General features: G+C 46.8%; 1 protein-coding gene across 3 annotated transcripts in view; it reads right to left on the bottom strand.

Annotated features, from left to right (window-relative positions):
• Positions 1-26,711, bottom strand: part of cops8 (COP9 signalosome subunit 8) — a 51,490-nt gene that overhangs the window by 6,588 nt on the left and 18,191 nt on the right. Inside the window, exons 4-5 of one of the 3 annotated variants that reach the window (XM_038788340.1) lie at positions 25,058-25,190; positions 18,608-18,730 (exon numbers count right to left, since the gene is read on the bottom strand). In XM_038788340.1, coding sequence (XP_038644268.1) covers positions 18,608-18,730; positions 25,058-25,190 — 256 coding nt within the window. The remainder of the gene's footprint in view (positions 1-18,607; positions 18,731-25,057; positions 25,191-26,711) is intronic. The other 2 variants (XM_038788343.1, XM_038788348.1) reach the window with 2 other exon arrangements.

Below are 26,711 nucleotides of genomic sequence, written 5' to 3'. Positions count from 1 at the left end.
CAGCCCCCTTACATTCCACGTAATCAATCGGATCGCTGGGCGACCCGTCCCTGCTCCCTGTCGATTAGCCATGTTCTGTCCCTTGCTCGCCCCGGGTCATCCCTCCCTTTCTGACCCGTTTCCCATAGCGATGCCCCCCCCCCCCCCCCCCCCCCCCCCGGCTAGGACCCCTCCTAGCCGCGATGTGCCCAACATCGTACTCCCGAGAGTCAGCTGATCTCCGCTGACCCGGCTGCTCCTGCCACACTCCGACTCCTCCCGGTTCGAGGGGGGGGGAGGGGCCTCCCCCCCCCCCCCCCCCCACCATTCCACTCTGACCCCGCTCCAGCGCGGGAAAGGCCGCCATTACTGGCCACTCCCCACTCTTCTCCCCTCCTCTCTCCTCCATCCCGCGCGCGGGAAAAACAGAGGAAAGCCCGCGCTTTCGCCCGGCCACACCCCGCCCCGCCATCTTCCACTCCCCCCCATCCCCATCCACGCCCGTGAAGGATCCCCTTAAAACCCCAGAGATAAACCCGCATGATCAACCCACTCCCCCCCGTCCCGTCTTCCCAACTTAACAATATAAATACCCCATAGCAACTAAATACATAAATACTTAACTACATACTTAAATAACAAAATAATTAAATAGCTATCAACTAACAATGTGCTTAACCATCACCCTCCATCAAACAGTATAAATAACCACAGATAACCATAACCAGAGAAGGAAAAAAAAAAAACAAAAAAAAAAAAGGGGACCAAACACCCGAAGAAAAAGGGGTAAAAAGGGTAAATGACTAAGGGAAGTTGGAAACGGGAAGAAACACACCATAAGAAGAAAACGACCCGCAATAGAAATTTCAACAGTTCAAATATACAGAAACACCAAACAACACGAAACCCTCAAGATATTCAAAAAGTCAAACGTTCAAGAAAAGCCAAACAATCCAAGAAACTGTTACCCAGCTCCGACCTGGCCTGAAAAGATAAGGGCCACTTGCTCAATCAAGAGTACCCAGGCGGCTATGACTGCCGGTGCTCCCAGGTTTTAGTTCATGTCCAGCTTTTCTTCTTGTACAAAGGTCCAGGCCTCCTCTGGGGACTCAAAATAATGATGTTGGTCCTTGTAGGTGACCCACAAGCGCGCCGGCTGCAGCATTCCAAATTTGATCCTCTTCGCGTGTAGCACCGCCTTCGTCCGGTTGAACCGGGCCCGCCGCTTTGCCACCTCCGCACTCCAGTCCTGGTACACCCTTACCGTCGAGTTCTGCCACTTACTGCTTTTCTCCCTTTTTGCCCACCCCAGGACTTTCTCCCGATCACATAGCCGCTGGAACCGCACCAGCACCGCCCTCGGGGGCTCGTTTGCCTTAGGCCTCCTGGCCATGACCCGGTATGCCTCTTCCAGCTCCAGGGGCGCAGGACCGGCCCCTTCCCCCATCAGGGAGCTCAGCATCTCCGCAACATATCTCGGGAGATCCGACCCCTCCAGGCCTTCTTCTAGGCCCAGGATCCTCAAATTTTTCCTCCTCATCCGAGTGTCCAGCTCCTCGAAACGGCTCTGCCACTTCAGGTGGAGTGCCTCGTGCACCTCCACCTTCGCCCCGAGGACCGTGGCCTCCTCCTCCCTCGCGGTCAACTCCTGCTGCAGCTCTCTGATCGACGCCTCTTGGGTCGCCTGGGCTCCCACCAACCTGGTGGTCGTCGCGTTCATGGACCCTAAGAGCTCCACTTTTAGCTCCGTGAAAAAACGGAGGAGAGCGGCCTGCTGCTCCTCCGCCCATTTCCTCCATTCCTCCGGTGCGCCGCCGGCCGCCATTTTGATTTTCTTCCCCCGCTTTTTTTGGGGAGCTGCTGCCACTTTTCTTGCCGCTCCACTCCGAGTACCGACCATAAAATCGGTCTAGTTCTCCTCAGGGGACCTTCCCCCACCGGGATTCGTCTTTTCAGCACCGTTGGGGCCCTCCAAATGGCCCGAAAACACCTTTGTCGCAGGAGCTTCCAAATGTGCGGCTCAGCTAGTCATAGCCGCAACCGGAAGTCTCAACATTTTTCTGAAGATGGCCGGATGTGTCTCCTGTTATATCTGTGTCACACGTCACATGATCTTAGTCTAGAGACCACATGGTGTGTCTGTACCGCCACCTGCTGGTTGGAAGTTTCACACCTTCCAACTATGATATAGCCCCATGGCATATCATACTGTGCGCATCCCAGTCCAACGCTGGCATCTCCACATCATGGCACTCATACACCATGCACACCATAATGCCTTGCAGTGACTCACTGTGCTCAGGTGACCAGCTATCTTCTAGGATATATAGCCGCTCGACTAGATTCAAGGATTCACATGATTTTAACCCAAGTACCGAGTTCCCATCCATGTGTACAATGTGAATGAGAATGAACTCTGGCTGATCAGCAAAGTCCCGCTGCACGTTTAGCTTTTGCAAAGTCAACTCACGAGGTTGGCCATCGCTTTACGGTCAAAATCCCAATAAAGGCAACATTTGAGCGTACCTTCGATTTTAGTACGAATGTGATAGGTTTTCGGAGCATTCTTATTATCTTCATTCGTTGTTTCAATTTTGCTTTCATCTTTGTTTTTCAGAGTTTTCTGGTTTCTCGCCACACTGAGATTGATGAAAAGCTGTTCTTCCGTGTTCATTTACTGCATGAACCACTCGTGCATGGTCCAAGGTGGAACGTGCAAAACATTGTTTTGTGAAGTGCCCAATATGGCCGCACCTGGAACAAACTTTTCCAAAGGCCAGACATTGCCGTGGGGCATGACGAGTGGTACATTTTTGGCACAAGATGGCGGCTCCTGTCGGCTGCTTAGAATGGCCGCCCGCATCACGTTTCTTCATGACGTCCGTCAGAGCACTAATGATGCTGGCTTCTTCTTCCACGTTGGTGCCAAAATCATTTCAGCAGAGTGCGCCTATTCTTTGTTCAGCAATCTTGCTCACAAGGCAAATCTTCACTGCCTTTTCGATCATCAAATCTTCCTCCCGCAATAATATCGCCGGAAGCTTATCATCAAGAAAACCAAAGACAATTTGGTTGCGGATTAACAAAGATTTCAGGTCACTGAAGTTGCATGACTGGGCATTCAGCCTCAAGTCCGTGACTAAACTGTCAAATGATTCGCCAGGTCTCTGGGTACGCATACAGAACATATAGCGCTCAAACTTTTCATTCTTCTTAGGGAAACAATGCTTATCGAAGTGCTTCATCACTTCAGCAAATTTCTTGTCACCTATCCCATTATCAGACACAAAGGAGTTATACAGTTTGAGCGCTTGTGAACCTGTTACCGTTAGCAGCAACGCGATTCACCTGTCATCAGGCTGGGCCTGTAGGCACACAGCCACAACCTAAAGTTCAAACTGCTGTTTGAACAGCCACCAGTTCTCACCTACGTTACTGGATATCTGAAGCTGGTGGAGGGCCCTCAGTCCATCCATCTCTAGCTTCAACATTTTTTCACGCATTGGATCGCCTCAGGTTGCAGTTCACCAGACTGATCTTCAAACCGAATGCCTAACATTATCACTGCCATTGCTATTTTTAAATCCTCAACACTCTTGGTACCCTATTGTTTGGTCCTTTGTACTTCACGAAGGAACTCAGCAAACACTTCAACTAGTCCAAACCAGAATCTTTTATCGTGTCCCGTGTGGTAAGATAGCAATCTGATACAGAGCATATCATCATGGGAGTCTGCTAACTACTCCTCTGGAACTTGCACCGAGCACTGAACATTCACATGTATGTCTCATTACTCTGTCAATCCTCTTCTGAAGATGGCCAGATGTGTCTCCCTTTATATCGGAGTCACATGTCACATGACCGTAGTCTAGCGATGCATGGTGTGTTTGTACCGCCACCTGCTGGTTGGAGGTTTCACACCTTCCAACTATTATATAGTCCAGAGGCATATCACCACACATTCCCTCCCCCTTCAACCCCACCCAACCTTCCCTTCACACCACCCCGCCCCCCCCCCCTCACCACTGTGAACGACACGTGTGGCTAATGATGCCAACTCTGTGTGACCCCAGGAAAAGCTCTTCCATTATCACCGGGAGAGGGCCCAGACAAGCGATGGCATGCAAGACCCAAGATGACAGCCGTTGTCCCACCCTCCACCAGCACAGATATACACACCTTGAAGGGAAATGTTAGTGGTCAGGCTTCTGGGGCGCAATCTGGTGAGCATTACTCTGCTGATGTACATCAGATGGAGGCAGGAACCCCCAGGCGAGACAGCAGTCGGAGGGCTGCTGGATCCCAGGACCCAGCTGGGTCCCAGTCTGATGCTGAGCCTGTGGAACAGGGTTACTCAGAGCTGATGGAGACGATAGGGAGCAACCGGGACATTGAGAGGGAGGTGCAGCATCCCTCCAGCAGTTCCATAGCCTCTTGGAGGGGTCCTAGAGGCTACGGGCACAGGAGATGTTACTGGCAATTCGTGGCATTGAGGCCAACACTGCAAGGGTGGCAATCGCAGTGGAGAGCCTGGTGCACGACATCGGCACTATTAGTGAAGGTGTCCAAGGTCTTGCGCAGTCAGTAATGGCCATGGCTGAGGGTATTGGCAGAATGTCTAGCTCACTGGGGGTTACACGCAGTACCAGGCTGGCCTTGATGAGGTTTTGCCGGACATGTCCCGCTCTCAGATGGGAATGGCCAAGGTGCTGCAGAGCTTGTCAGACTCGCAGACGGGCATTGCCGAGGCGCTGCGGACATGTCAGTCACCGAGGAACATCGGCGAGGATGTTGACACGATGGTGCGGACGACGGTGGACCACCAGGGCTGGCAGAGCCAGATGATGCAGGGGCAGATGGGGCTCAAGATGAACCCTAGGGCCCTAATCAGGAGGAGGGAGTGCTGAGTGCCAATACAGACCCGCCTCGCGGAGTGGGGATAGTTGCCACAAGCTCCCTTGGGGTCCACCCCTCTGATGAGGCCACTTCTCACAGTCAGCACACGAGACAGGCCGCACGGCTGTGCATGTGCTGCTGACAAGTGCACCGAGGCCTTCTGGCCTCAGAGCCCCCAGAGGACGCCAGCCAGAGGGATGAGGTAAACAGCTTGCTGCCTCCAACTCTGATGTACATCCTGGGGAGACACCCTGACGTAGTGGTAGAGCTAGGAAGGCCAAGCACATAGATGCTCACTGAGGAACCGGGGGAAGCGGTGGGGTTTGGCATCATCGGGAGAGTGGGGAATTGAATGACACATTAAACACCCTTGTGCACAACCGTTATGACGCCTCTTATCACTTTCTTCCGCAATGCAGGCTGACCTCCGAATCCTTGGCCCATCTCTCCAGGCATTTCCCTCTCCCCGTGGCACTCACCCACCCTCCACCCGTGGACATGTTCTCAGAGCTGTGTCCCATCTCCTTGGTATTTGGATGTTGGCTGCTGCATGTGTGGTGTTGCATCCCGCAGTGTTCCAGCACAGCGTCCAGGCATACCGGTCTGATTAGGATGCAACGCAATAATTCCCACATGCTACATGGTCCGGCCACCCACGGGAATCCACTTGGGTTATGTGAAGTGCTCACTTAACCATGACTGCCAATTCCCTCGAGGCTATAGCCTTAAGCCACATAACCAGAGGCCAGTCGATGGGGGTAATGGGTGGTCAGTGGGGCAGGGACAAGGGTTGCCCCCGGAACGGGTACACATGATCCAGGGGATGGCATGGTTGTGCCATGAATGGTTGCGCCCCCACCACTTACCCTCCATCTCCCCTCACGACCCACCCCTGCAGAGGCTCCCCCACGCCCCGCCGAGCACAGGTGCAGCAAGCCCAATGCCCCCGGGCCCTTTGTCTGTGAGGAAAGATGGCTACTCACCTCCTTGGCTCCCCATAGAAGCCCTTCCACCAGGTTCACGTTTTTCAAAAGGAGTACTAATCGGCACCAGCGTGAACACTTGCTGGGGAGGCCGTTGAATGACAGGAGGCCATTGGGTACTGGCTGGCTCCTGTTATTTGTATGGAAACAGAGCTTTAGTGGTGATAATTGGTTTCTCGCCACGCTATGGCAAGATGCTGATTTCGCATACGGGAGCAGGCCATATCACAAACTGTTTGCCATCTGGCAGTGTTCTCGTTTTTGGCCTCGCCCGCTATTTACCGGCCTCATTTCTTTTGAGCGAGAGCGTAACGAGGCTGGAGAATCGCACCCTTTGTCTCATCCGCAAAGTTACTGAACCTACCCCCTATATTGTCATATATGTCATTTATATAAATGACAAACAATAGGGGAGTCAGCACAGATCCCTGTGGTACACCACTGGACACTGGCTTCCAGTCGAGCCAGCACCTCCCCCAACCCTATCCAGAGAAGTACACCGCCCCACTCACACAAAAAGGGAAAAGATAATTATACAGCCCGAGCCAGGAGGGGAACCTAGCCCAGGAGAAGAACCATCTAGACACCAATCAAGTGGATGTGCTGGGAAGAAGGGCCAGCTCCTGTCTCCCCGACACCGGAGGCTTTACTGGGCCAGACCAGGATAAGGACCAGCACAATCTTCAGCCAGATAAAGGGAGAAGAAAGAAACCTCCAGGAAGGGGGCACCCAAACCAACTCACGGCAACCACCATCAGACAAAGGAACCGCAGGGCCACCATCCTCCCTAACTATCAGCCACAAATACTGATCCAAATTCAGCCTGCTCTAATAAAAACAAGATGTTCTAATAGTTCCAATAATCCTGAAGAGAGCTAAAGAGAGAGGCCCAAATTAGGAGAAAAGATCAATTTAACCTGAAGGAAGAGTCAGAAGAAACCCAGTCCTCTCCAGGATAATAAAAAGTCGGCCTGGGCTGTTGAAGGATAAAGACATGGATTCTTAAATTCAATTCTAAAATTACAAATAGAAACCCAAAACGGATCAGTTGAAGCAGAGGCAAAGGTTGAAGCAGGATCAATGAGCATGCTTTAGGCTCTCGCAAGGATTCTCACAATCGAAGCACGAGACACCATTACTTCCACCATGCCGTCTCACCAATGCCCAGTCGATCCACAGCCTAGACCCCGACAGGTGGGGGGTGAAGGGTGGGGAATAACTCGACCACCTCCAGCCCCTCGCGACAAACATCAAGAACGGGACAACCCAGTGCCAGTGATCTGTGAGCCAAACTGACCCCTGGTCTCGAAGACAGTGTACTTCGTATTCTAGCGAATTTGATGCACCCAGCCTCCAGATCAAGGTTACCGAAACATAGCAACCAATTTTCAAACTCAATTAGAAACTTGGCTTGACCTCTTGCCAAGAACCGGGCCCAGGGATATACCCTGCAGGGCCCCCTTCTCCCGAATCCGTCAGGATGGATGACAAGCCATGCAGCAAGATCTCGACAATACAGAAGCAAGTCCTCACTAAGGAAAGTGCTCTCTCAAGCGCAAGAACCTCCCCATCCGCCTCCATAAATGTACCCCGCAACTCTTTGAAGTGAGCCCTGACAAATTGCAATGCAGGGCCGAGATTTTCAGCCAAGAAAACATCTATGTTGGCAGCCATCATCCGATGAAACTTACAGAATACTGAGAGGCCTAGATAGAGTGAATGTGGAGAGGATATTTCCACTAGTTGGAGAAACCAGAAGCCGAGGGCACAGACTGAAGGACGATAAAGCCGAGATGAGGAGGAATTTCTTCAGCTAGAGGGTGGTGAATCTGTGAAATTAATTGCCGCAGATGGTTGTGGAGGACAAGCCACCGACTGTCTATAAGACAGAGATAGATAGGTTCTTGATTATAAGGGGGATCAGGCTATGGTGAGAAGGCAAGAGAATGTGGATGAGAAACATATCAGCCATGATTGAATGGTGGAGCAGACTCGATGGGCTGAGTGGCCCTATTCTACTCCTATGTCTTATGGTCTTATGTACACAGCAACGCCAAGGCGAGGACCCACTCAACAGCAACTATGCCACTGCAGGGCAGCACGGTGGGTAGTGGTTAGCACTGCTGCCCCATGGTGCCAAGGTCCCAGGTTTGATCCCGGCTCTGGGTCACTGTTCGTGTGGAGTTTGCACCTTCTCCCCGTGTTTGCATGGGTTTCTCCCCCACAACCCAAAGATGTGCAGGGTAGCTGGATTGGCCAAGCTAAATTGCCCCTTAATTGGATAAAATGAATTGGCTATTCTAAAAAAAAACTACGCCGCTGCAAACTGGGTTCCACCCCAGCCCCCACAAGTATTTTAGCATTTAATCTTGGCTCTTTCTTGCAAAGGCAACGACCCACAAACAGTGCCGGAATGTGCACCAGTATGAAAAGCTGGATTAAAAGACGAGCAGAGCTGGAGCTCGCGAAAACACAGCCGTCACCGCTCTCCCCTCCCCCACCGCAATCATGTCACGTGACCCCATCCAATTCCCTTTCGAAAACCATAATTGAACCAGCCTCCATCACCATCTCACGCAGGACATTCCAGATACTGACCACTTGTTGCATAAAAAGGCTCTCTCATGTGACCTTTGATTGTTTTGCCAACCTTAAATCTGTGTCCTCTGGCTCGTGACACCTCCTGTTTTTCCTCTTCTACCCTTTACAACAGGCAGACAGAAACACAGTAAATCTTGAAGCTGTCACTCATTGGCCCTGCTGAGCCGTATGATGGAGTTACACTTTGCCAGATTTTAGCTGCACCAAGTGAGTGCACACAAATCCTGGGCATACTCGAACTCAACACTACCAATTTTTTCTGAAGTTAAAGAGCACTTGGGGTTCAGCATCTGCTTCGAGCTATTCGGCGGAATTGATCCAGTGAGTCCAGGGCTGACCCATCAGTGCTTCAAACTGAGTTCTCTCCTCCCAACAGTTGAAGGAAGGGGAGCTTGGAACCCCAAATATGACATCTATGCCCCAATTGGGGGTTGTGACTCCCAGTTTGGGAACCCCTGGCCTAGATCCTTCAGGATTTCGAACACCTCTATCAAATCTCCTCTCAACATTCTCTTCTTGGAGATCAACCCAGCTTCCCCAATGTATGCTCATAACTGAAGTCTCTCATCCATGGAAGCATTCTTCCAAATCTTTTCTGTCCCCTCTCTAAAGCCGTCATATCCTTCCAAAAGTGCAGTGTCTAGAATTGGGCACAATACTCTAGTTGAGGCCGAACCAATGCTTTATTTTTTAAAAAATAAATTCAGAATACCCAATTTGTTTTTTTCCCAATTAAGGGGCAATTTAATGTGGCCAATCTGCTCTCAGTGTGGGAAAGGATTCAGTGATTTATCCACCTTGCAGAAACATCAGCGAATTCACACTGGGAGGCCATTCACCTGCTCCCTCTGTGAGATGGATTTACACAGTTAACCAGTCTGCAGACACACCAGTGAGTTCACACTGGGGAGAGGCCATTCACAGTATTACGGTGGCAGAAAGGACCTTTGATGAGGACTCACCTACTGATGTAGTATGGGCTGAGGTTAGAAACAGGAAAGGAGAGGTCACCCTGTTGGGAGTTTTCTATAGACCTCCGAAAAGGGGCAGCACGGTAGCATTGTGGATAGCACAATCGCTTCACAGCTCCAGGGTCCCAGGTTCGATTCCGGCTTAGGTCACTGTCTGTGTGGAGTCTGCACATCCTCCCCGTCTGTGCGTGTGTTTCCTCCGGGTGCTCCGGTTTCCTCCCACGGTCCAAAGATGTGCACGTTAGGTGGATTGGCCATGATAAATTGCCCTTAGTGTCCAAAATTGCCCTTAGTGTTGGGTGGGGTTACTGGGTTATGGGGATAGGGTGGAGGTGTTAACCTTGGGTAGGGTGCTCTTTCCAGGAGCTGGTGCAGACTCGATGGGGCGAATGGCCTCCTTCTGCACTGTAAATTCTATGTTCTATGTTCTAAGTTCCAGAGATGTAGAGGAAAGGATTGCAAAATGGATGCTGGATAGGAGCAAAAGTAACAGGGTAGTTGTTATGGGGGAACTTTAACTTTCCAAATATTGACTGGAAACGCTATAGATCGAGTAATTTAGATGGGTCCGTTTTTGTCCAATGTGTGCAGGAGGGTTTCCTGACACAGTATGTAGATAGGCCAACAAGAGGCAAGGCCACATTGGATTTGGTACTGGGTAATGAACCAGGACAGGTGCTAGATTTGGAGGTAGGTGAGCACTTTGGTAATTGTGACCACAATTCAGTTACGTTTACTTTAGCGATGGAAAGGGATAGGTATATACCGCAGGGCAAGAGTTTTTAGCTGGGGTAAAGGCAGTTATGATGCGATGAAGCAAGACTTAGAATGCATAGGATGGGGAAGGAAACTGCAGGGGATGGGCACAATTGAAATGTGGAGCTCGTTCATGGAACAGCTACTGAGTGTCCTTGATGAAATGAAAAAATGAAATGAAAATCACTTGTCACAAGTAGGCTTCAATGAAGTTACTGTGAAACGCCCCTAGTCAACACATTCCGTGCCTGCCCGGGGAGGCTGGTACGGGAATCGAACCGTGCTGCTGGCCTGCTTTAAAAGCCAGTGATTTAGCCCAGTGAGCTAAACCAGCCCCTGATAAGTATGTACCTGTCAGGCAGGGAGGAAGTGGTCGAGCGAGGGAACCGTGGTTTACTAAAGTAGTTGAATCACTTTTCAAGAGGAAGAAGGAGGCTTATGTAGATGTGAAGGTTCAGTTAGGGCGCTCGAGAGTTACAAGTTAGCTAGGAAGGACCTAAAGAGAGAGCTAAGAAGAGCCAGGAGGGGACATAAGAAGTCTTTGGCAGGTAGGATCAAAGATAACCCTAAAGCTTTCTATAGGTATGTCAGGAATAAAAGAATGACTAGGGTAAGAGTAGGGCCAGTCAAAGACAGTAGTGGGAAGTTGTGTGTGGAGTCCGAGGAGATAGGAGAGGCGCTAAATGAATATTTTTTGTCAGTATTCACGCAGGAAAAAGACAATGTTGTCGAGGAGAATACTGAGATACAGGCTACTAGACTAGAAGGGCTTGAGGTTCATAAGGAGGAGGTGTTAGCAATTCTGGAAAGTGTGAAAATAGATAAGTCCCCTGGGCCGGATGGGATTTATCCTAGGATTCTCTGGGAAGCTAGTGAGGAGATTGCTGAGCCTTTGGCTTTGATCTTTATGTCATCATTGTCTACAGGAATAGCGCCAGAAGACTGGAGGATAGAAAATGTTGTCCCCTTGTTCAAGAAGGGGAGTAGAGACAACCCCAGTAACTATAGACCAGTGAGCCTTACTTCTGTTGTGGGCAAAGTATTGGAAAGGTTTATAAGAGTTAGGATTTATAATCACCTAGAAGGGAATAATTTGATTACGGATAATCAACACGGTTTTGTGAAGGGTAGGTCGTACCTCACAAACCTTATCGAGTTCTTTGAGAAGGTGACCAAACAGGTGGATGAAGGTAAAGCAGTTGATGTGGTGTATATGGATTTCAGTAAAGCATTTGATAAGGTTCCCCACGGTAGGCTATTGCAGAAAATACAGCGGCATGGGATTCAGGGTGATTCAGGAGTTTGGATCAGAAATTGGCTCGCTGTAAGAAGACAGAGGGTGGTGGTTGATGGGAAATGTTCAGCCTGGAATTCAGTTACTAGTGGTGTTCCACAAAGATCTGTTTTGGGGCCACTGCTGTTTGTCATTTTTATAAATATCCTGGAGGAGGGGTTAGAAGGATGGGTGAGTAAATTTGCAGATGACACTAAAGTCGGTGGAGTAGTGGACAGTGCGGAAGGATGTTGCAGGTTACAGAGGGACATAGATAAGCTGCAGAGCTGGGCTGAGACGTGGCAAATGGAGTTTAATGCAGAAAAGTGTGAGGTGATTCATTTTGGGAGGAGTAACAGGAAGACAGAGTACTGGGCTAATGGTAAGATTCTTGGTAGTGTGGATGAGCACAGAAATCTGTGGACGCGATTCTCCGCCCCCCACGACGGGTCGGAGAATAGCGGGAGGGCCTTCCCGACATTTTTCCCGCCCTCCCGCTATTCTCCCCCCCCCCCCCCCGCCCAACTCCCGACACGAATCGCTGCCGCCGTTTTTTTACGGCCGGCAGCGATTCACAGCTGATAGATGGGCCGAAGTCCAAGCCCTTTACGCTGTTTTTACGAACGGCAAACACACCTGGTCTGGCCGTTCGTAAAAACGGCGGGAACAACTCGCTTTTTATAACCATGGCACCGATTGGCACGGCAGTACCACGGCCGTGCCAAGGGTGCCATGGGCCCGCGATCGGTGGGCACCGATCGCGGGCAGCGGGCCCGATGCCCGCGCACTATTTCTCCTTCCGCCGCCCCGCAGTATCCATTCGCGGGGCGGCTGAGGGGCATCCCGGCCCGCGCATGCGCGGGGTTCGCGCAAATACGCGATGATGTCATCCGCGCATGCGCGGGTTGGAGTCTTCCAATCCGCGCATGCGCGGCTGACGTCATATGACGCGTCAGCCGGCGCTAACTCCGGCAAGCGGGCTTAACGAAATTCGTTAAGCCCGTGATGCCGGAGCTTACGGCGTCGGGCTGCTAGCCCCGAACGGGGACCAGAATCGGTTCCCGGTCGGGAAGGGGCGCGCTGGCGTCAAACCCGCCCGGGTTTGACGCCAGCCTTACGATTTCTCCCGTTTTGGGAGAATCGCGCCCACAGTGTCCATGTACATAGATCCCTGAAAGTTGCCACCCAGGTTGATAGGATTGTGAAGAAGGCGTACGGTGTGTTAGCTTTTATTGGTAGAGGGATTGAGTTTCGGAGCCATGAGGTCATGTTGCAGCTGTTACAAAAAACTCTGGTGCGGCAGCATTTGGAGTATTGCGTGCAGTTCTGGTCGCCACATTATAGGAAAGATGTGGAAGCATTGGAAAGGGTACAGAGGAGATTTACAAGGATGTTGCCTGGTATGGAGGGAAGATCTTATGAGGAAAGGCTGAAGGACATAGAACATAGAACAGTACAGCACAGAACAGGCCCTTCGGCCCTCAATGTTGTGCCGAGCCATGATCACCCTACTCAAACCCACGTATCCACCCTATACCCGTAACCCAACAACCCCCCCCTTAACCTTAGGACACTACGGCAATTTAGCATGGCCAATCCACCTAACCCGCACATCTTTGGACTGTGGGAGGAAACCGGAGCACCCGGAGGAAACCCACGCACACAGGGGGAGGACGTGCAGACTCCACACAGACAGTGACCCAGCCGGGAATCGAACCTGGGACCCTGGTGCTGTGAAGCATTTATGCTAACCACCATGCTACCCTGCTGCCCCTAATGAGGCTGCTTTCGTTAGAGAGAAGAAGGTTAAGAGGTGACTTAATTGAGGCATACAAGATGATCAGAGGATTAGATAGGGTGGACAGTGAGAGCCGTTTTCCTCAGATGGTGATGGCTAGCATGAGGGGACATAGCTTTAAATTGAGGGGAGATAGATATATGACAGATGTCAGAGGTAGGTTCTTTACTCAGAGAGTAGTAAGGGTGTGGAATGCCCTGTCTGTAACAGTAGTGGACTCGCCAACATTAAGTGCATTTAACTGGACATTGGATAAACATATGGATGATAAGGGAATAGTATAGATGGGCTTTCGTGGTTTCACAGGTCGGCGCAACATCAAGGGCCGAAGGGCCTGTACTGCGCTGTAATGTTCTATTCACCTACCCTGCACATCTTTTTGAGTTGTGGAGGCGAGACCCACGCAGACATGGGGAGAACAAGCCAGAATTTTATAAAGGTTAATCAGAACATCCTTATTTTTATAGTCTTATGCCTCCATTTACAATGTTTGGGATCCCTCATGCTATTTTAACTACCTTTTCAACTGATTTGAGCACCTGTACCTGCAAGTCTCTCTGTTCCTGTACCTGCTTTAGAAATTTACTAAATTACTTATATTGTCTCTCCTCATTCATCCTACCTCAACATACCACGTTACATTTCTCTGCATTAAATTTTATCTGCCACAAGTCCACCATTCCTGTTGTTTATATCACCTCGAAGTCGATCATTATCCACCACAGAGCTCACAATAATTCCAAATTTCATCTCATCAGCAAATTTTGAAATTGTGCTCTGTACATCCAGATCATGGACGAATACTCGGGAATACCACTGTATAACTTACTCCAGTCCAAAAACCATCCGTTTACCATTTGCTGTCACTATACAACTTTTTAAAATAAATTTAGAATACCCAATTCATTTTTTCCAATTAAGGGGCAATTTAGCATGGCCAATCCACCTAGCTTGCACATTTTTGGGTTGAGGGGGCGAAACCCATGCAAACACGGGAGAATGTGCCAACTCGGACAGTGACCCAGAGCCGGGATCGAACCTGGGACCTCGGTGCCATGAGGCCACAGTGCTAACCCACTGCACCACCGTGCTGCCACACACTATAACTTTTTATCCACTGTCCCTTTTATCTCTGACTTTGAGGACAAACCTGTTATGTGGTATTTTATCAAATGTCTTCTGGAAGTCCATGTACACTACATCAACTGCATTACCATTATCAACCCTCTGTTACCTCAAGTTAATTAAACACAATTAATATTTAATCGTATGGTATCCAGCACAAAGCTATGAGTTAAATGCTGAATTTCATAGCTAGTAGGCAAGATAACTTTGAAAATACAGCTAACTAAATATCAAAGCTTCTTAAATATTTTCTCTATTCTAGAAATGTAGTATGTATCTGTGAAATGTAAGATCCAAACTCTGATTCACAGTGCAATGGTATTTTGTTCAGGTTAATTACATGTGGTTAAGGGATGGTATCCGCACTGCATCTGGGCACTAACTTATTCAACTGACACCTGTCATCTATACATTTTAGATAATTGTTCAGATGTGAAATCTTTCAAGTCATTGGGGCTTTTTACAGTAACTTCATTTGAAGCCTACTTGTGATAATAAGCGATTTTCATTGAGTGAACTAAAGAATAAAAATTAAAGAATTACCTCCTGAGGCAGTGCATTCCATGTAACTCATGTTACATTGAGCCGACTGCACTGAAACACTGACCAGTCTACGCTTGTATTTACTCAACATGATAACCATGTAAAAAATTGCTGATCTCACTTTGGGCTCTTTTGCCAATTACCTTAAATCTGATTAGAAACCCTGCCGCGGTGGCAGGGAGAGCTGAGGCCGCGGGAACAGGGCGAGGTGAGGCTGCGGGGGGCAGGGGCAGTGGAGACAGCTCAAATGCGAAGAGTGAGCTGGCCATTTGATTGAGATGTTAAGATTTTGAAAAGCAAATGCAGAATAAAATCTAAACATCTAATTAGATATTTTGATAATAAGGGCAAGTGAAGCTGCTGAGGGAATTTTTTTTATTATAAATGTAGAGAACCCAATTATTTTTTCCAATTAAGGGGCAATTTAGCATTGTAGCCACCTGGGGTGGCCACGTCCCGATTACAAAATGGACACTTTGCAAAGAATGGAGGGAAAATGGACAATTCTGAGAAAGCAAGCAGGTGCAAGGTTTGTCTGTTGATTGGAGCTGTAGCTCCCAGACAAGACTGATACTGCAAAGTCATTACCATACTAATGAGCCATCTCCGGGGACAAAAGAGTAACATTTAGGTAAACGATACTAAAGCAGACACCCCGGTGCCAGAGGAGACTAGAACAAAGCAGGCCAACGGCCACCTAGGACCTGCCCAGCAATCAGGTCACCCACCCCTTTATTGGAGGAAATCAATACCGATGATCAATATACGGTCCAATTAATTGGGACCAAGTTCAAGGCCCGCTCAAAGCCCTCTTTGGGTATAAGAAGAAGCCCCCATGAGAGAATCGCTCTCTTGGCCTTGGCTCTCAGCGAGGAGAGACCTGCCTAGCAGCTGCACCAGAACAAGTAAGTCCAAAGTCAATGCACGCTACGAGACTGACGATCTTAGCTGCTATTCCGTACCAGCTCAACCCCAGCAGCCTCAGAACCGGACAACGGCCATTGTTCCTCTGACTGACTGGGCGCCCGAAGCTAAGTGTTGGCTTTAGTAGTAGTGATAGTTTAGTTGGTAGAGTTTTGTGCATGAGTATATTTGACTGTGCGTGTAAATAAATGAGCATCGATTTCGAACTTACTAACTGGTGTATCGAGTCTTTGATCAGTATTCGGTTTTGAACCTTGTGGCGGTATCGAAAGATACCTGCCGACTCTTGAGCAAACGTAATTAGAATTAAGGAAGGCGACCATATTAACCGCCATAAACAGAGCCAATTAAAGAGAGAATACAATGAGCAACAGCATGATCAATCCACCTACTCTGCACATCTTTATTGGTTGCAGATACAGGGAGAATGTGCAATCTCCACACCGATGGTGACCTGGGGCCGGGATTGAACCCAGGTCCTCGGCACCATAAAGCAGCAGTGCTAACCACTGCGCCACCCAGCTGCTTTGGGAATACATGGTGTCAAAGACTTAAGGACTTCAATGAATTGCAGCAAGAAAGAAAATGGAAATAAATACCTAAGCCTGGAATTATTGCATGAATAATTAACACGTGTCTGAAATTACTCCCCATCATTGGAAAAAAAGCTAGAATCCATTATTAAGAAGGTAGTAATAAGCCATTTAGAAAAGCATAATACATTTAGGCAGTCAGTGTGGTTTTGTGAAAGTGAAATCATGTTTGACAAATTTGCATTCTTTAAGGATGTAACAAGCAGGGTGGATAAAGATTTAGTGTACTTGGATTTCCAAAAGGCATTTATCAGGTGCCACATAAAAGGTTACTCCAGAAGATGTCATGGTATTGGAGATGATATATTAGCATGGACAGAGGATCAGTTAGCTAACAGGAAGCAGGGCAGCAGGGTAGCATGGTGATTAGCATAAATGCTTCACAGCTCCAGGGGCCCAGGTTCGATTCCCGGCTGGGTCACTGTCTGTGTGGAGTCTGCACGTCCTCCCCCTGTGTGCGTGGGTTTCCTCCGGGTGCTCCGGTTTCCTCCCACAATCCAAAGATGTGCGGGTTAGGTGGATTGGCCATGCTAAATTGCCCGTAGTGTCCTAATAAAAGTAAGGTTAGGGGGGGGGGGTGTGTTACGGGTATAGGGTGGATACGTGGGTCTGAGTAGGGTGATCATGGCTCGGCACAACATTGAGGGCCGAAGGGCCTGTTCTGTACTGTTCTATGTTCTATGAAACAGAGTGGTGATGCCTTAACTAACTCCAATCTACATTAATAACTTGGAAGAAAGGACTGACTGTATTGTAGCCAAATCTGCTGACAATACAAACCATGTTGTGAGGAGAATGCAAAAAGTCTCCAAAGGGACATAAATAGCTTAAGTGAGTGAGAAAAAATTCAGCAGATGGAATACAATGTGGGAAAATGTGACATTATCCACTTTGGAAAGAATAGAAAAGCAGAATATTATTTAAATTGAGACTGGAGAATGCTGTAGTACAGAGGAATAAGGGTGTCCCTGTACATCATGCTCATGCAGGTACAGCAAGAAAATAAAGCAGTTGGGATATTGGCCTTTTTTCCCGGGGTGAGGTGAAGTGATGCAAGTAGAGTCTAAAAACAAGGAAGTTTTGCTACCTATATACCTATACCTATATAGGACATTGGTGAAACCACACCTGGAGTCCTGTGGAGAATTTTATTCTTCTTCCCTGAGGAAGCATATACTTGCTTTGGAAGCAGTTCAGAGATGGCGCACAAGGTTGCTTTCTGAGGTGAAAGAGTTGTCTGATGAGGAAAGGTTGAGCAGGTTGGGCTTATAATCACTGACATGTAGAGGAATTGGAAGTGACCTTATGAAACATATAAGATTCTGAGGGGACTTGCAGTTTCCTCTTGCAGTGGAATCTGGAACTAGGAGACACAATTTAAACACAAGGAATCTCCCGTTTAAGAGAGAGACAAAGAGCAATTTCTTCTCTCAGCGGGCTTTTAGTCTTTGGAACTCTCTTCCACAGGGAGCAGTGGAGGCTGGGGAACACTGCTACAAACCTTCCTCTAACCTTTTTTTGATACATTTTGAGTGCCCAATTCATTTTTTCCAATTAAGGGGCAATTTAGCATGGCCAATCCACCTACCCTGCACATCTTTGGGTTGTGGGCGTGAAACCCACGCAAACACGGGGAGAATGTGCAAACTCCACATGGACAGTGACCCGGGCCAGAATCGAACCTGGGACCTTGGCGCCGCGAGACTGCAAGCAATTGAGGCTAGGGTCACTGAACATATTCAAGGTGGAGTTAGAAACATTTTTAACTGGCAAGGGCGTCAGGGTTTCAGGTACAGGCAGGAAAGTGAAAGGAACGCCATAGTCAGATCAACCATGATCCTCGTGAATGGCAGAGCGGACTCAATAGACCAAATAGATGCTCCTCCTCCTATTTCTTATGATTATAATGTTATCCAGCATGTAACATTTGACAAACAATTTTGATTTTAAAAAATCTACTCCCAAATATCTGGAACTAACTAAATTTTCACACTTACAAATACTTGAAAATGTTGAACAAATCATGCAATATTCAGGATCAGAACTCAAATGCATGAAGCAGTTCTTGAGGAACTGAAGTTTACAATGAGCAGCAATGGCAAATTAACCATTTTGAAATATTTGGTTTTGGGCACAAATATATTTGGGTATTTGTTTTAGATTACCAGTAAAAACGCTACCTTTAACAGCATCTTCTACTGGAAGTCCCACAAAGGCTGCGAGATCATCGGCACTAATTGAGGTGTATGCTTGAGAAACAAGACCAAAGGCACGTCGTCTTGAAGCATCTTAAAAATAAAATTAATAGAACAGCTATGAGATTTGGAAATTGGCTACAAACCTACCTTTCAGCAACAGCCATTTTTTAAAATCTTAGAAATGTGATACACCAAATTAATGTTAGGTAAATGTCATAACACAACCTAGCCACTCATGCGGAAAATGCTCGGGAAAGCTATGGTAGGAGCGACACACTCTTTTGTGCCTATTCCAATGTAGGAGGAGCATATCATTTAACAATAGCTTCATGATGAGTATATTTGTCACACAAGAATGTGAGCAAACGTCCAACATATCTCCTTTAAAAAAGTGACTTTTACAATACTACTTCCATAAAGTGCAAGTACACAAGTGGTTTTCAGGTATCAAACTAAAACTTTGGTACCTTTGTTACTTACTCAATAAAACATTATTATGTGGCTCTTCAGATAGGACATGTTGATTAAATCTTGATGTGGAATAAGAGTTTGCTGAACATGGCTGATTGTTCGAAAAGTTATGGAGTTGAGTTTTTCTGTGAACAAAGCCTTTATGTAGGAATCAACTGGAATAAAACTACCACCAGTTACAATTCTTCAGCACTACAAATTGAATCATTCCTTCAAATGGACTAGGGTTTTAAAGGAGGAAACACGGTTAACGTAGATAAGCTACGCAAATGGTTAAAATCAAATCTGTTTTTGTTTAGGGGGCACCATACCAGCTGAGGCAGCTGAATGGTAAACCTCACATACAGAAAACCAAGACAAATCAAGTGACATTATTATTTACACCAAATTGGGTCAGAGCTAGGGGTGGAGAAAGAAATAAGTGTGGCATTAAAAGTCTGACTTTTAATTGTTCTCACATGTGCAAAAGTATTTTGATTTTAAAAAGTGATACGCTAATGTTGCTCAGATTATTCGATGAATTGACTTACTTATTGTATAATGCCTTTCACATCTCAGAATCTAAGCAATTTACAAAGCCAATTAAGTATTTTTTTTATTGTGCAGTCATTCTTCTTTTCATAGAATCCCCACAATGTAGAAAGGCCATTCGGCCCATTGAGTCTGCACTGACCCTCTAAAAGAGCACTCCACCAAGCTCACTCCCCCAACCTATCCCAATAACCCCTTAACGTAGTCTCCACATCTATATTTTTTTGGATACTAAAGAGGCAATTTAGCATAGTCAATCCACCTAACCTGCACATCTTTGGATTGCAGGAGGAAACCAGAGCACCTGGAGGAAACCCACGCACACACGGGGAGAATTACAGACAGTCACCCAAGGCCGGAATTGAATCTGGGTCTCTGGTGCTGTGAGACAGCAGTACAAACCACTGTGCCACCGTGCCGCTATTTGTAGGAAACATGACAGCCCATTTAAACACAGCCTTCTACCACAGGCAGCACTATGACAATGATCAGATAAACGTTTTTCAGTGATATTGATTGGGAGATAAATAGCAGTCAGGGTACCAGGGGTTAACGTCTTTGCTCTTCCTTAAAATAATACTATGGGATCTTTTATGTTCTTGTCAGAAAGTAGGCAGGGCAGACTTTAAATGTGGCATTTCCCACAGTGCAGCACTCCTTCAGTACTGAGGGATGATTCTCTTAGTGCTGGATTTAAAGTTCACCTTGCATTAAAATACTCTAAAGGGGTTGGGGAAGAGTTATGCAATTATAATATAGAGGTGCAGCAGACTTCCAGGAAGAGGGACACATAGAGGGTGCTCTGTTTGTGGGGCTGGCAAAATAATGACAAAGCTCAAGTGCCTGATCCAAAGGCAAAGAAACTGGAATTAGAAAAGCTACTCCACTCAGTGCCACTGATATGAAAAGTGGGGAAGGAAGGTTCCATTCAACAAAAATGAAGTTGATGGATTTGAAAGTCATCCCAACCCAAGTGCTCAGCATTTACAAACAGGAATAGACAGCTTACTCACAGTGAACCAAGCACAATCAACTGATAAAGTGCCAAATTCTGGAGATTGGCCTAGACAGATGACCATCGAATACTAATCAAAACAACTTCTAAATATTCAAAGGCAGGTTGTCTGATTCAAGATATTGCGAAGTATATTGATTTCTAGCACTGTTGAGACTTTTCAGGTTCCAAAGATGTCAGTTATAGCCGGTTTTACAGAAAATCCATATACACGGTAGAGTCTTTTAGGTGAATCATGTAACGGTATCATTTTAAAAGCCGCACATATTTGTTTGCTTGGCGTGGGTGGCACAAGCAAGGCCAAATTTATTATCCTTCTCTACTTCTTACTCATGACCTGAGATAGTGTGAGACTGTGATACACTGGGTTTGAATTGGGCTTCGACTTGTTGCACTATCCTGTTTAAAGTAAAAACTATATATTCTTTGGCTGATTGATGCATGCTTGTGCAATTCATTCCTCAGAATTTGTCACTCCTTGACATTTAAATACTAGATGGACTCTAGATTAAACACACACTAGTACAGATTCACTTAATCAGGTTGCAACCTGAAATTCAAACTTTCTGGCTTGCAACCACAGCTGCCAAAATGACTTGACAGCCAGATCCCTCTGTCCATCAGAGTTCTGCAATCTCTCACCATTTAGATAATAAGCTTCTTTTTATTCTTTCTGCCAAAATGGACAATTTCACATTTTCCCTCATTATACTCCATTTGTCAAATTTTTGCCCACTCACTTAACCTATCTCTGCTCCTTTCTAACCTACTCAGTCCTCTTCATAATTCACTTTCCTACCCATTTTGTGTTGTCAGCAAATTTAACAACCATACCTTCAGTCCATTCATCCAAGTCATTTATATACATTGTAAAATGTTGGGGTCCCCACACTGATCCCTGTGGTACACCACTTGTCACATCCAGAAAAAGACCCATTTTTGCTGTTAGCTAGCCAATCTTCAATCCATGCCAATATGATACCCTTGCACCATGACCTTTTATTTTACACAATAGCCTTGATTTAGCACCTTATCAAATGCCTTCTGGAAATCTAAGTACAGTACATCCACCGTTCTTCTTTATCTATAGCACTTGTGGCTCATTCAAATAACTCCGATAAATAGGTTAAACATGATTTCCCTTTCACAAAGCTTGTTGACTCTGCTTGAATTTTTCCAAGTGCCTGCTGTAATATCTTTAATAATGGCTTCTAACATTTTCACTTTTGACTGGCTTCACCGGTCACAGGCATTGATAGGAGCTGGCGGAGAATCCTACATTCAACAGTTGGCTGCTGCCTTGTCTATCACATCGACATAACAGGTTCCGCCACAGAACCTAGAGGGGATGTCTTGGCCTGGTCCATCAGGATAGGGGTGTTCAAGCTCTGGTGTGACAGGCTAGCTGGCCTGTAGATTCGGGCTTTCTGTTTCCCTCCCTATTTTCAAATCTAATGGAACGTTCCACGAATCGAGGTATTTTTTGAAAATTAAAGCCAATGCATCAACTATCTCATTAGTCACTTCTTTCAAGGCGTCAGGGTGAAGTCCATCCGGGCCAGTGGATTTGTCAGCCCGCAGACACAACAATTCGCTCAATACCACTTCGCTGGTGATTGTAATTTTTCTGAGTTTCTCCCTCTCTTTTATTTCCTGATTTACATCTATTTCTTGAATGCTACTTGTGTCCTCAACACTGTTGCAAAATACTTGGTTAATTAATCCATTATAGTCCTGCTTTCCACTATCAATTCTCCAGATGGGTGGTGGAGAGGACAGAGAACAGATAATGCAACCAAAACAGAAGGGAAATATACTTGACAGTGATGGTACAGAATAGATAAAAATTTAGATTAATTATCCCTGGGGATTAAGAATAAGTTTAGCTGCCATTTCCGTTGGAAGGTATCATAGAATTTACAGTGCAGGAGGCCATTCGGCCCATCGAGTCTGCACCGGCTCTTGGAAAGAGCACCTTACCCAAGCTCACTCCTCCACCCGATCCCCGTAACCCCACCTAACCATTGGACACCAAGGGGCAATTTAGCATGACCAATCCACCTTGCCTGCACATATTTGGACTGTGGGAGGAAACCTGAGCACCCGGAGTAAACCCAGGGAGACACCGGGAGAAAGTGTAAACTCCACACAGACAGTCACTCGAGGTCGGAATTGAATCCAGGACACTGAAGCCGTGAGGCAGCAGTGCTAACCACTATATTAAGTGCTATACAATATATGAAATGGTAGATTGATGGGCCAAATTTATGATTCATAAAGAAGCCATCCTGAGCATACAGATCCACTCTACAGCACACCATTCCCAGCACAGGATCTACTTTACAGCACAATGTATTCAATCTAAGCACCATGGGATCTACTCCATAGCACAATGAATCCACTTCAAGCAATGTGGGATCTACTTCACTGCATAAAGAGGAGCAACCTTGAACAGCGCCAGATGCAGTCCAAATCTTGTACAGAAAGCAGTACCAGATCCACTCTGTAGCCCAGAATGAAATAATTCTACAAAGTACCCATTCTATTCCAACTTGTGAAGTTGTTCAGAGTAGCTCTAGGTCTATTCTACAAAGGCTTTAAAAAACTATTCAGAGTTTGTTTGGGAATTGCACAAATCCAGATTGTTAGGATATTGTTGTAAAACCATTTGTCTATCCCATGTCCCCTTTTGTACCCCCGTCCTGCTGCCCGCTTTGATCTACAGTTTTCTGGTTAGCTGCTACAACATTACTGCACCCTTTGAGATTTCTGTTAAACTACAGATTTTCGGCAGAGCTTGAACACCCCTGTCCCGATGAATCAGGTCAAGACATCCCCTCGAGGTTCTGTGGCAGAACCTGTGATGTTGATGTGATAGCCTTGGCAGCAGCCAATCGGTGAATGTAGGATTTTCCGCCAGCTCCTAACGATACCTGTGACTGGTGAAGCCAGCCAAAAGCTTCCAGGAAAGAAGGCGGGTCTTGGGCAGAGCTCCATTTTGTCTTCAGTTCTGCGAAGGTTTTCAGCCAGGTCGCAACTGGAAGGTTCTCTCCTTCTCTTTCTCTCTCTCAATCTGGCGATATATAAAACCTCCAACCCAGTTCTGTGTAGGTTCTCCCATGGAGGAGGCAGACAGCACGCAAGTTTATGGAAAGCTTCTGGAGTAAGAAAACAAGCAATCACTCATCATGCCTATAACTTTTAATCCTCTATCTGGAAGACTGGGAAGAGCTCAAAATTGAAGATTAAGGTGAGAGCATTTGTGTTAAAACAGCCAGAGCTTTGCACAGAAATCAGGCAACGGAAAGACTGCTAATCCCGGAGTTAAAGCTGTAGTAACCTCAAAACAGGGCAGCACAGTAGCATTGCGGATAGCACAATCGCTTCACAGCTCCAGCTCCAGGGTCCCAGGTTCGATTGCGGCTTGGGTCACTGTCTGTGCGGAGTCTGCACATCCTCCCCGTGTGTGCGTGGGTTTCCTCCAGGTGTTCCGGTTTCCTCCCACAGTCCAAAGATGTGCAGGTTAGGTGGATTGGACATGATAAACTGCCCTTAGTGTCCAAAATTGCCCTTAGTGTTGGGTGGGGTTACTGGGTTATGGTGATAGGGTGGAAGTGTTAACCTTGGGTGGAATGCTCTTTCCAGGAGCCGGTGCAGACTCGATGGGCCGAATGGCCTCCTTCTGCACTGTAAATTCTATGAAAAAAAACGAGGCAAAAGCTCCATCTGGTGGTAGAAGAGAAGTGCACTGATCTGAACATCCTGTGTTCAGCACCATCTGGTGGCTAGCGATTGGCATCACGTGGACCTGAAAATCACTGTACCTAGCTCCATTTGGTGGCAGAAAGACGGAACTGTGCTGATCTTAAAATCCTATTCCCAGAGGCCACAACCACAGCAGTGAAGACTCATCTTAAACATACCATTTAATCCCTGTTTTTTTTTTTATCCCCATCAACCCTTGTCTTGTGTCTGTTTAGTGTATGTCTGGGTTGAGGGTGGGACGGGGTTTTGGAATTAGGTAGAATGATAGACCATTGTGCTGTTATTTCTTTACATACTTTCATCTTTTCCCCCTTTTTATTAATAAACAGTTTGCTAATGTTTTATTTGTAAATCTGGTGTCTGTGACGCATTGGAGCAGTCAAGGCTTAAAGATCTTCGGAAAACACAAATTATTGGTTAATTCACTTACGTTGGGTCTCCGGGGCTGGAGTTGACTGTGCACTCGCCCAGTGTGTCATAACAAGACTTAGAATCAGAAAAGCAATTAAAGCAGTTTACACACTACTTGTATTCTCTATCATCCCTCATTGGAATGCACATATTGTGCTTCCTGAAACGTCACACAACAGTCTCCCTAACATATTTCAATTCTGAAGCACTGATGAAGATCATACCTCTGAGTTCCTCCATTATAGGCTGGATGGTGTCAGACCATTGATGAGAGCTAATCACTGTGTAAATTCCAGGAAAGTCCCTTTGCCAGATACGCTGTCCCACAGACCAAATTGCTCCCAGCTCAGGATTGGCCTGCAACATAGAAGAGAAGAAACATCAGAGAGAACAAACTATTGAGAGTTAGTCCCAAGTGTGGAAAAATATTAGTTTGCCTGGAAATACCCTGTCAGGTTGCAGCGGTTTTTTGAGATTGAGTTCAGCAGGAAATCACTCCACAAGCCTACAAAGAATCTATTTTATAAAATGGTAGCCACTGCTGCTTACCAATACTTGAGCAGGACTTAATTGACCACTTTATAAACTTGGCATCCTTGCCACCTTTTCAGGACAGGTACACGGAACTTTTAAGCAAAAATTTCATTAGAAGTGATGAGCGGCAATGGAAGATATTCTGAACTGTTAACTATAGGGTAACTGCAAAAACTAATTTTCCTCGGAATTACATTGTGGCTCACAGACCCCTGGCTGTACTCAAGTGCCTCGAGTTTTATTCCTGCGAATGGCAGCATGTGCCAGCAAATCTCCTGGCTCACTCATACCTGTCTCGGGAGAAACTCCCCGAATAGCAGAAGTAGAGGTGAGTGGAGCGGTGGAGGTAGGGGTAAGTGGAGAGGTAGAGTTAGGTCCATCAACCCCGGGCGCAGATTAGAGGCAGCCACAAGTGCTGTGTGCCAATGCAGTCTGTTTAAAATCCCTGATACTCTGTCCCAGATGGCTACTTGAGGGGTGTTGCCCTATCAACGTTACTCCACCGCCATACCCTTCATCTCCCCACCTATTCCCCAATGCAAACTCAAGTTTCCCCAACCATCTTCAATGGCCCTCACGCCTCCCATGCCATCTTAATATCAACTCGTCCAAATCCATCCAAGTTATAGCCTCAATGCCAACTAATCCACCCCTTCGTCCTTATACCTTCCATGCCAACTCACAAAGCATCTGCCTTGGAAAGATCTCAGGAGCCATGTTGAGATGAAATAAAATAAAGGTCAAAATATTTATTACAGCCTTCAATCACTACCAATTATGAAAGCCCAATCAAAACTTTTAGAGTTAAGTTCTTTAATAATTGTTTTGAGCTATGAATCAAACTGAGAACTTTGAAGCCCCTGATGAGATAATTATAAATTGCAGAAAGCAGCCAACCATTCATAAAGAGCATTTAGGTCAACAAACAGCTATTGTAATGCTGGATTCAGATTACTTTCTTGCCTCTCCTTGGCCTGTTTTCTTCTCAATTTTAAAGGTCTGGTCATCCAAAAACATCAGAGATAGACTCTACAACAGAACTTATCCGGCCTTCATGACTATTTGTCTGCTCCAAAAACTTGTAAACCCCATACTGCGTGTTAAGAGAAAATGGGGTCTGTTTGATCTCATCACCAAGTACAAACGATCCCGAATTTGGGTTTCCGTCATGTGCGTCACGTCTTGTCCCGTTTCACCGACCGGCAAAAATAGGAGGGCAAGAGTGAGTGACTCCACCTAGAAAGAAAATCAAGTTTGCCATAAGAGGGGCAGAGATAGGGCTCTCCTCAAGGTGGAGGTTGTTCATTGGTTTCTTTCAGGGACATTAACACGTCGGTTCTTTGG

This window comes from Scyliorhinus canicula, chromosome 2 (assembly GCF_902713615.1).
Source record: "Scyliorhinus canicula chromosome 2, sScyCan1.1, whole genome shotgun sequence".
NCBI lineage: Eukaryota > Metazoa > Chordata > Chondrichthyes > Carcharhiniformes > Scyliorhinidae > Scyliorhinus > Scyliorhinus canicula.
This window is presented reverse-complemented; position numbering and strand designations above follow the sequence as displayed.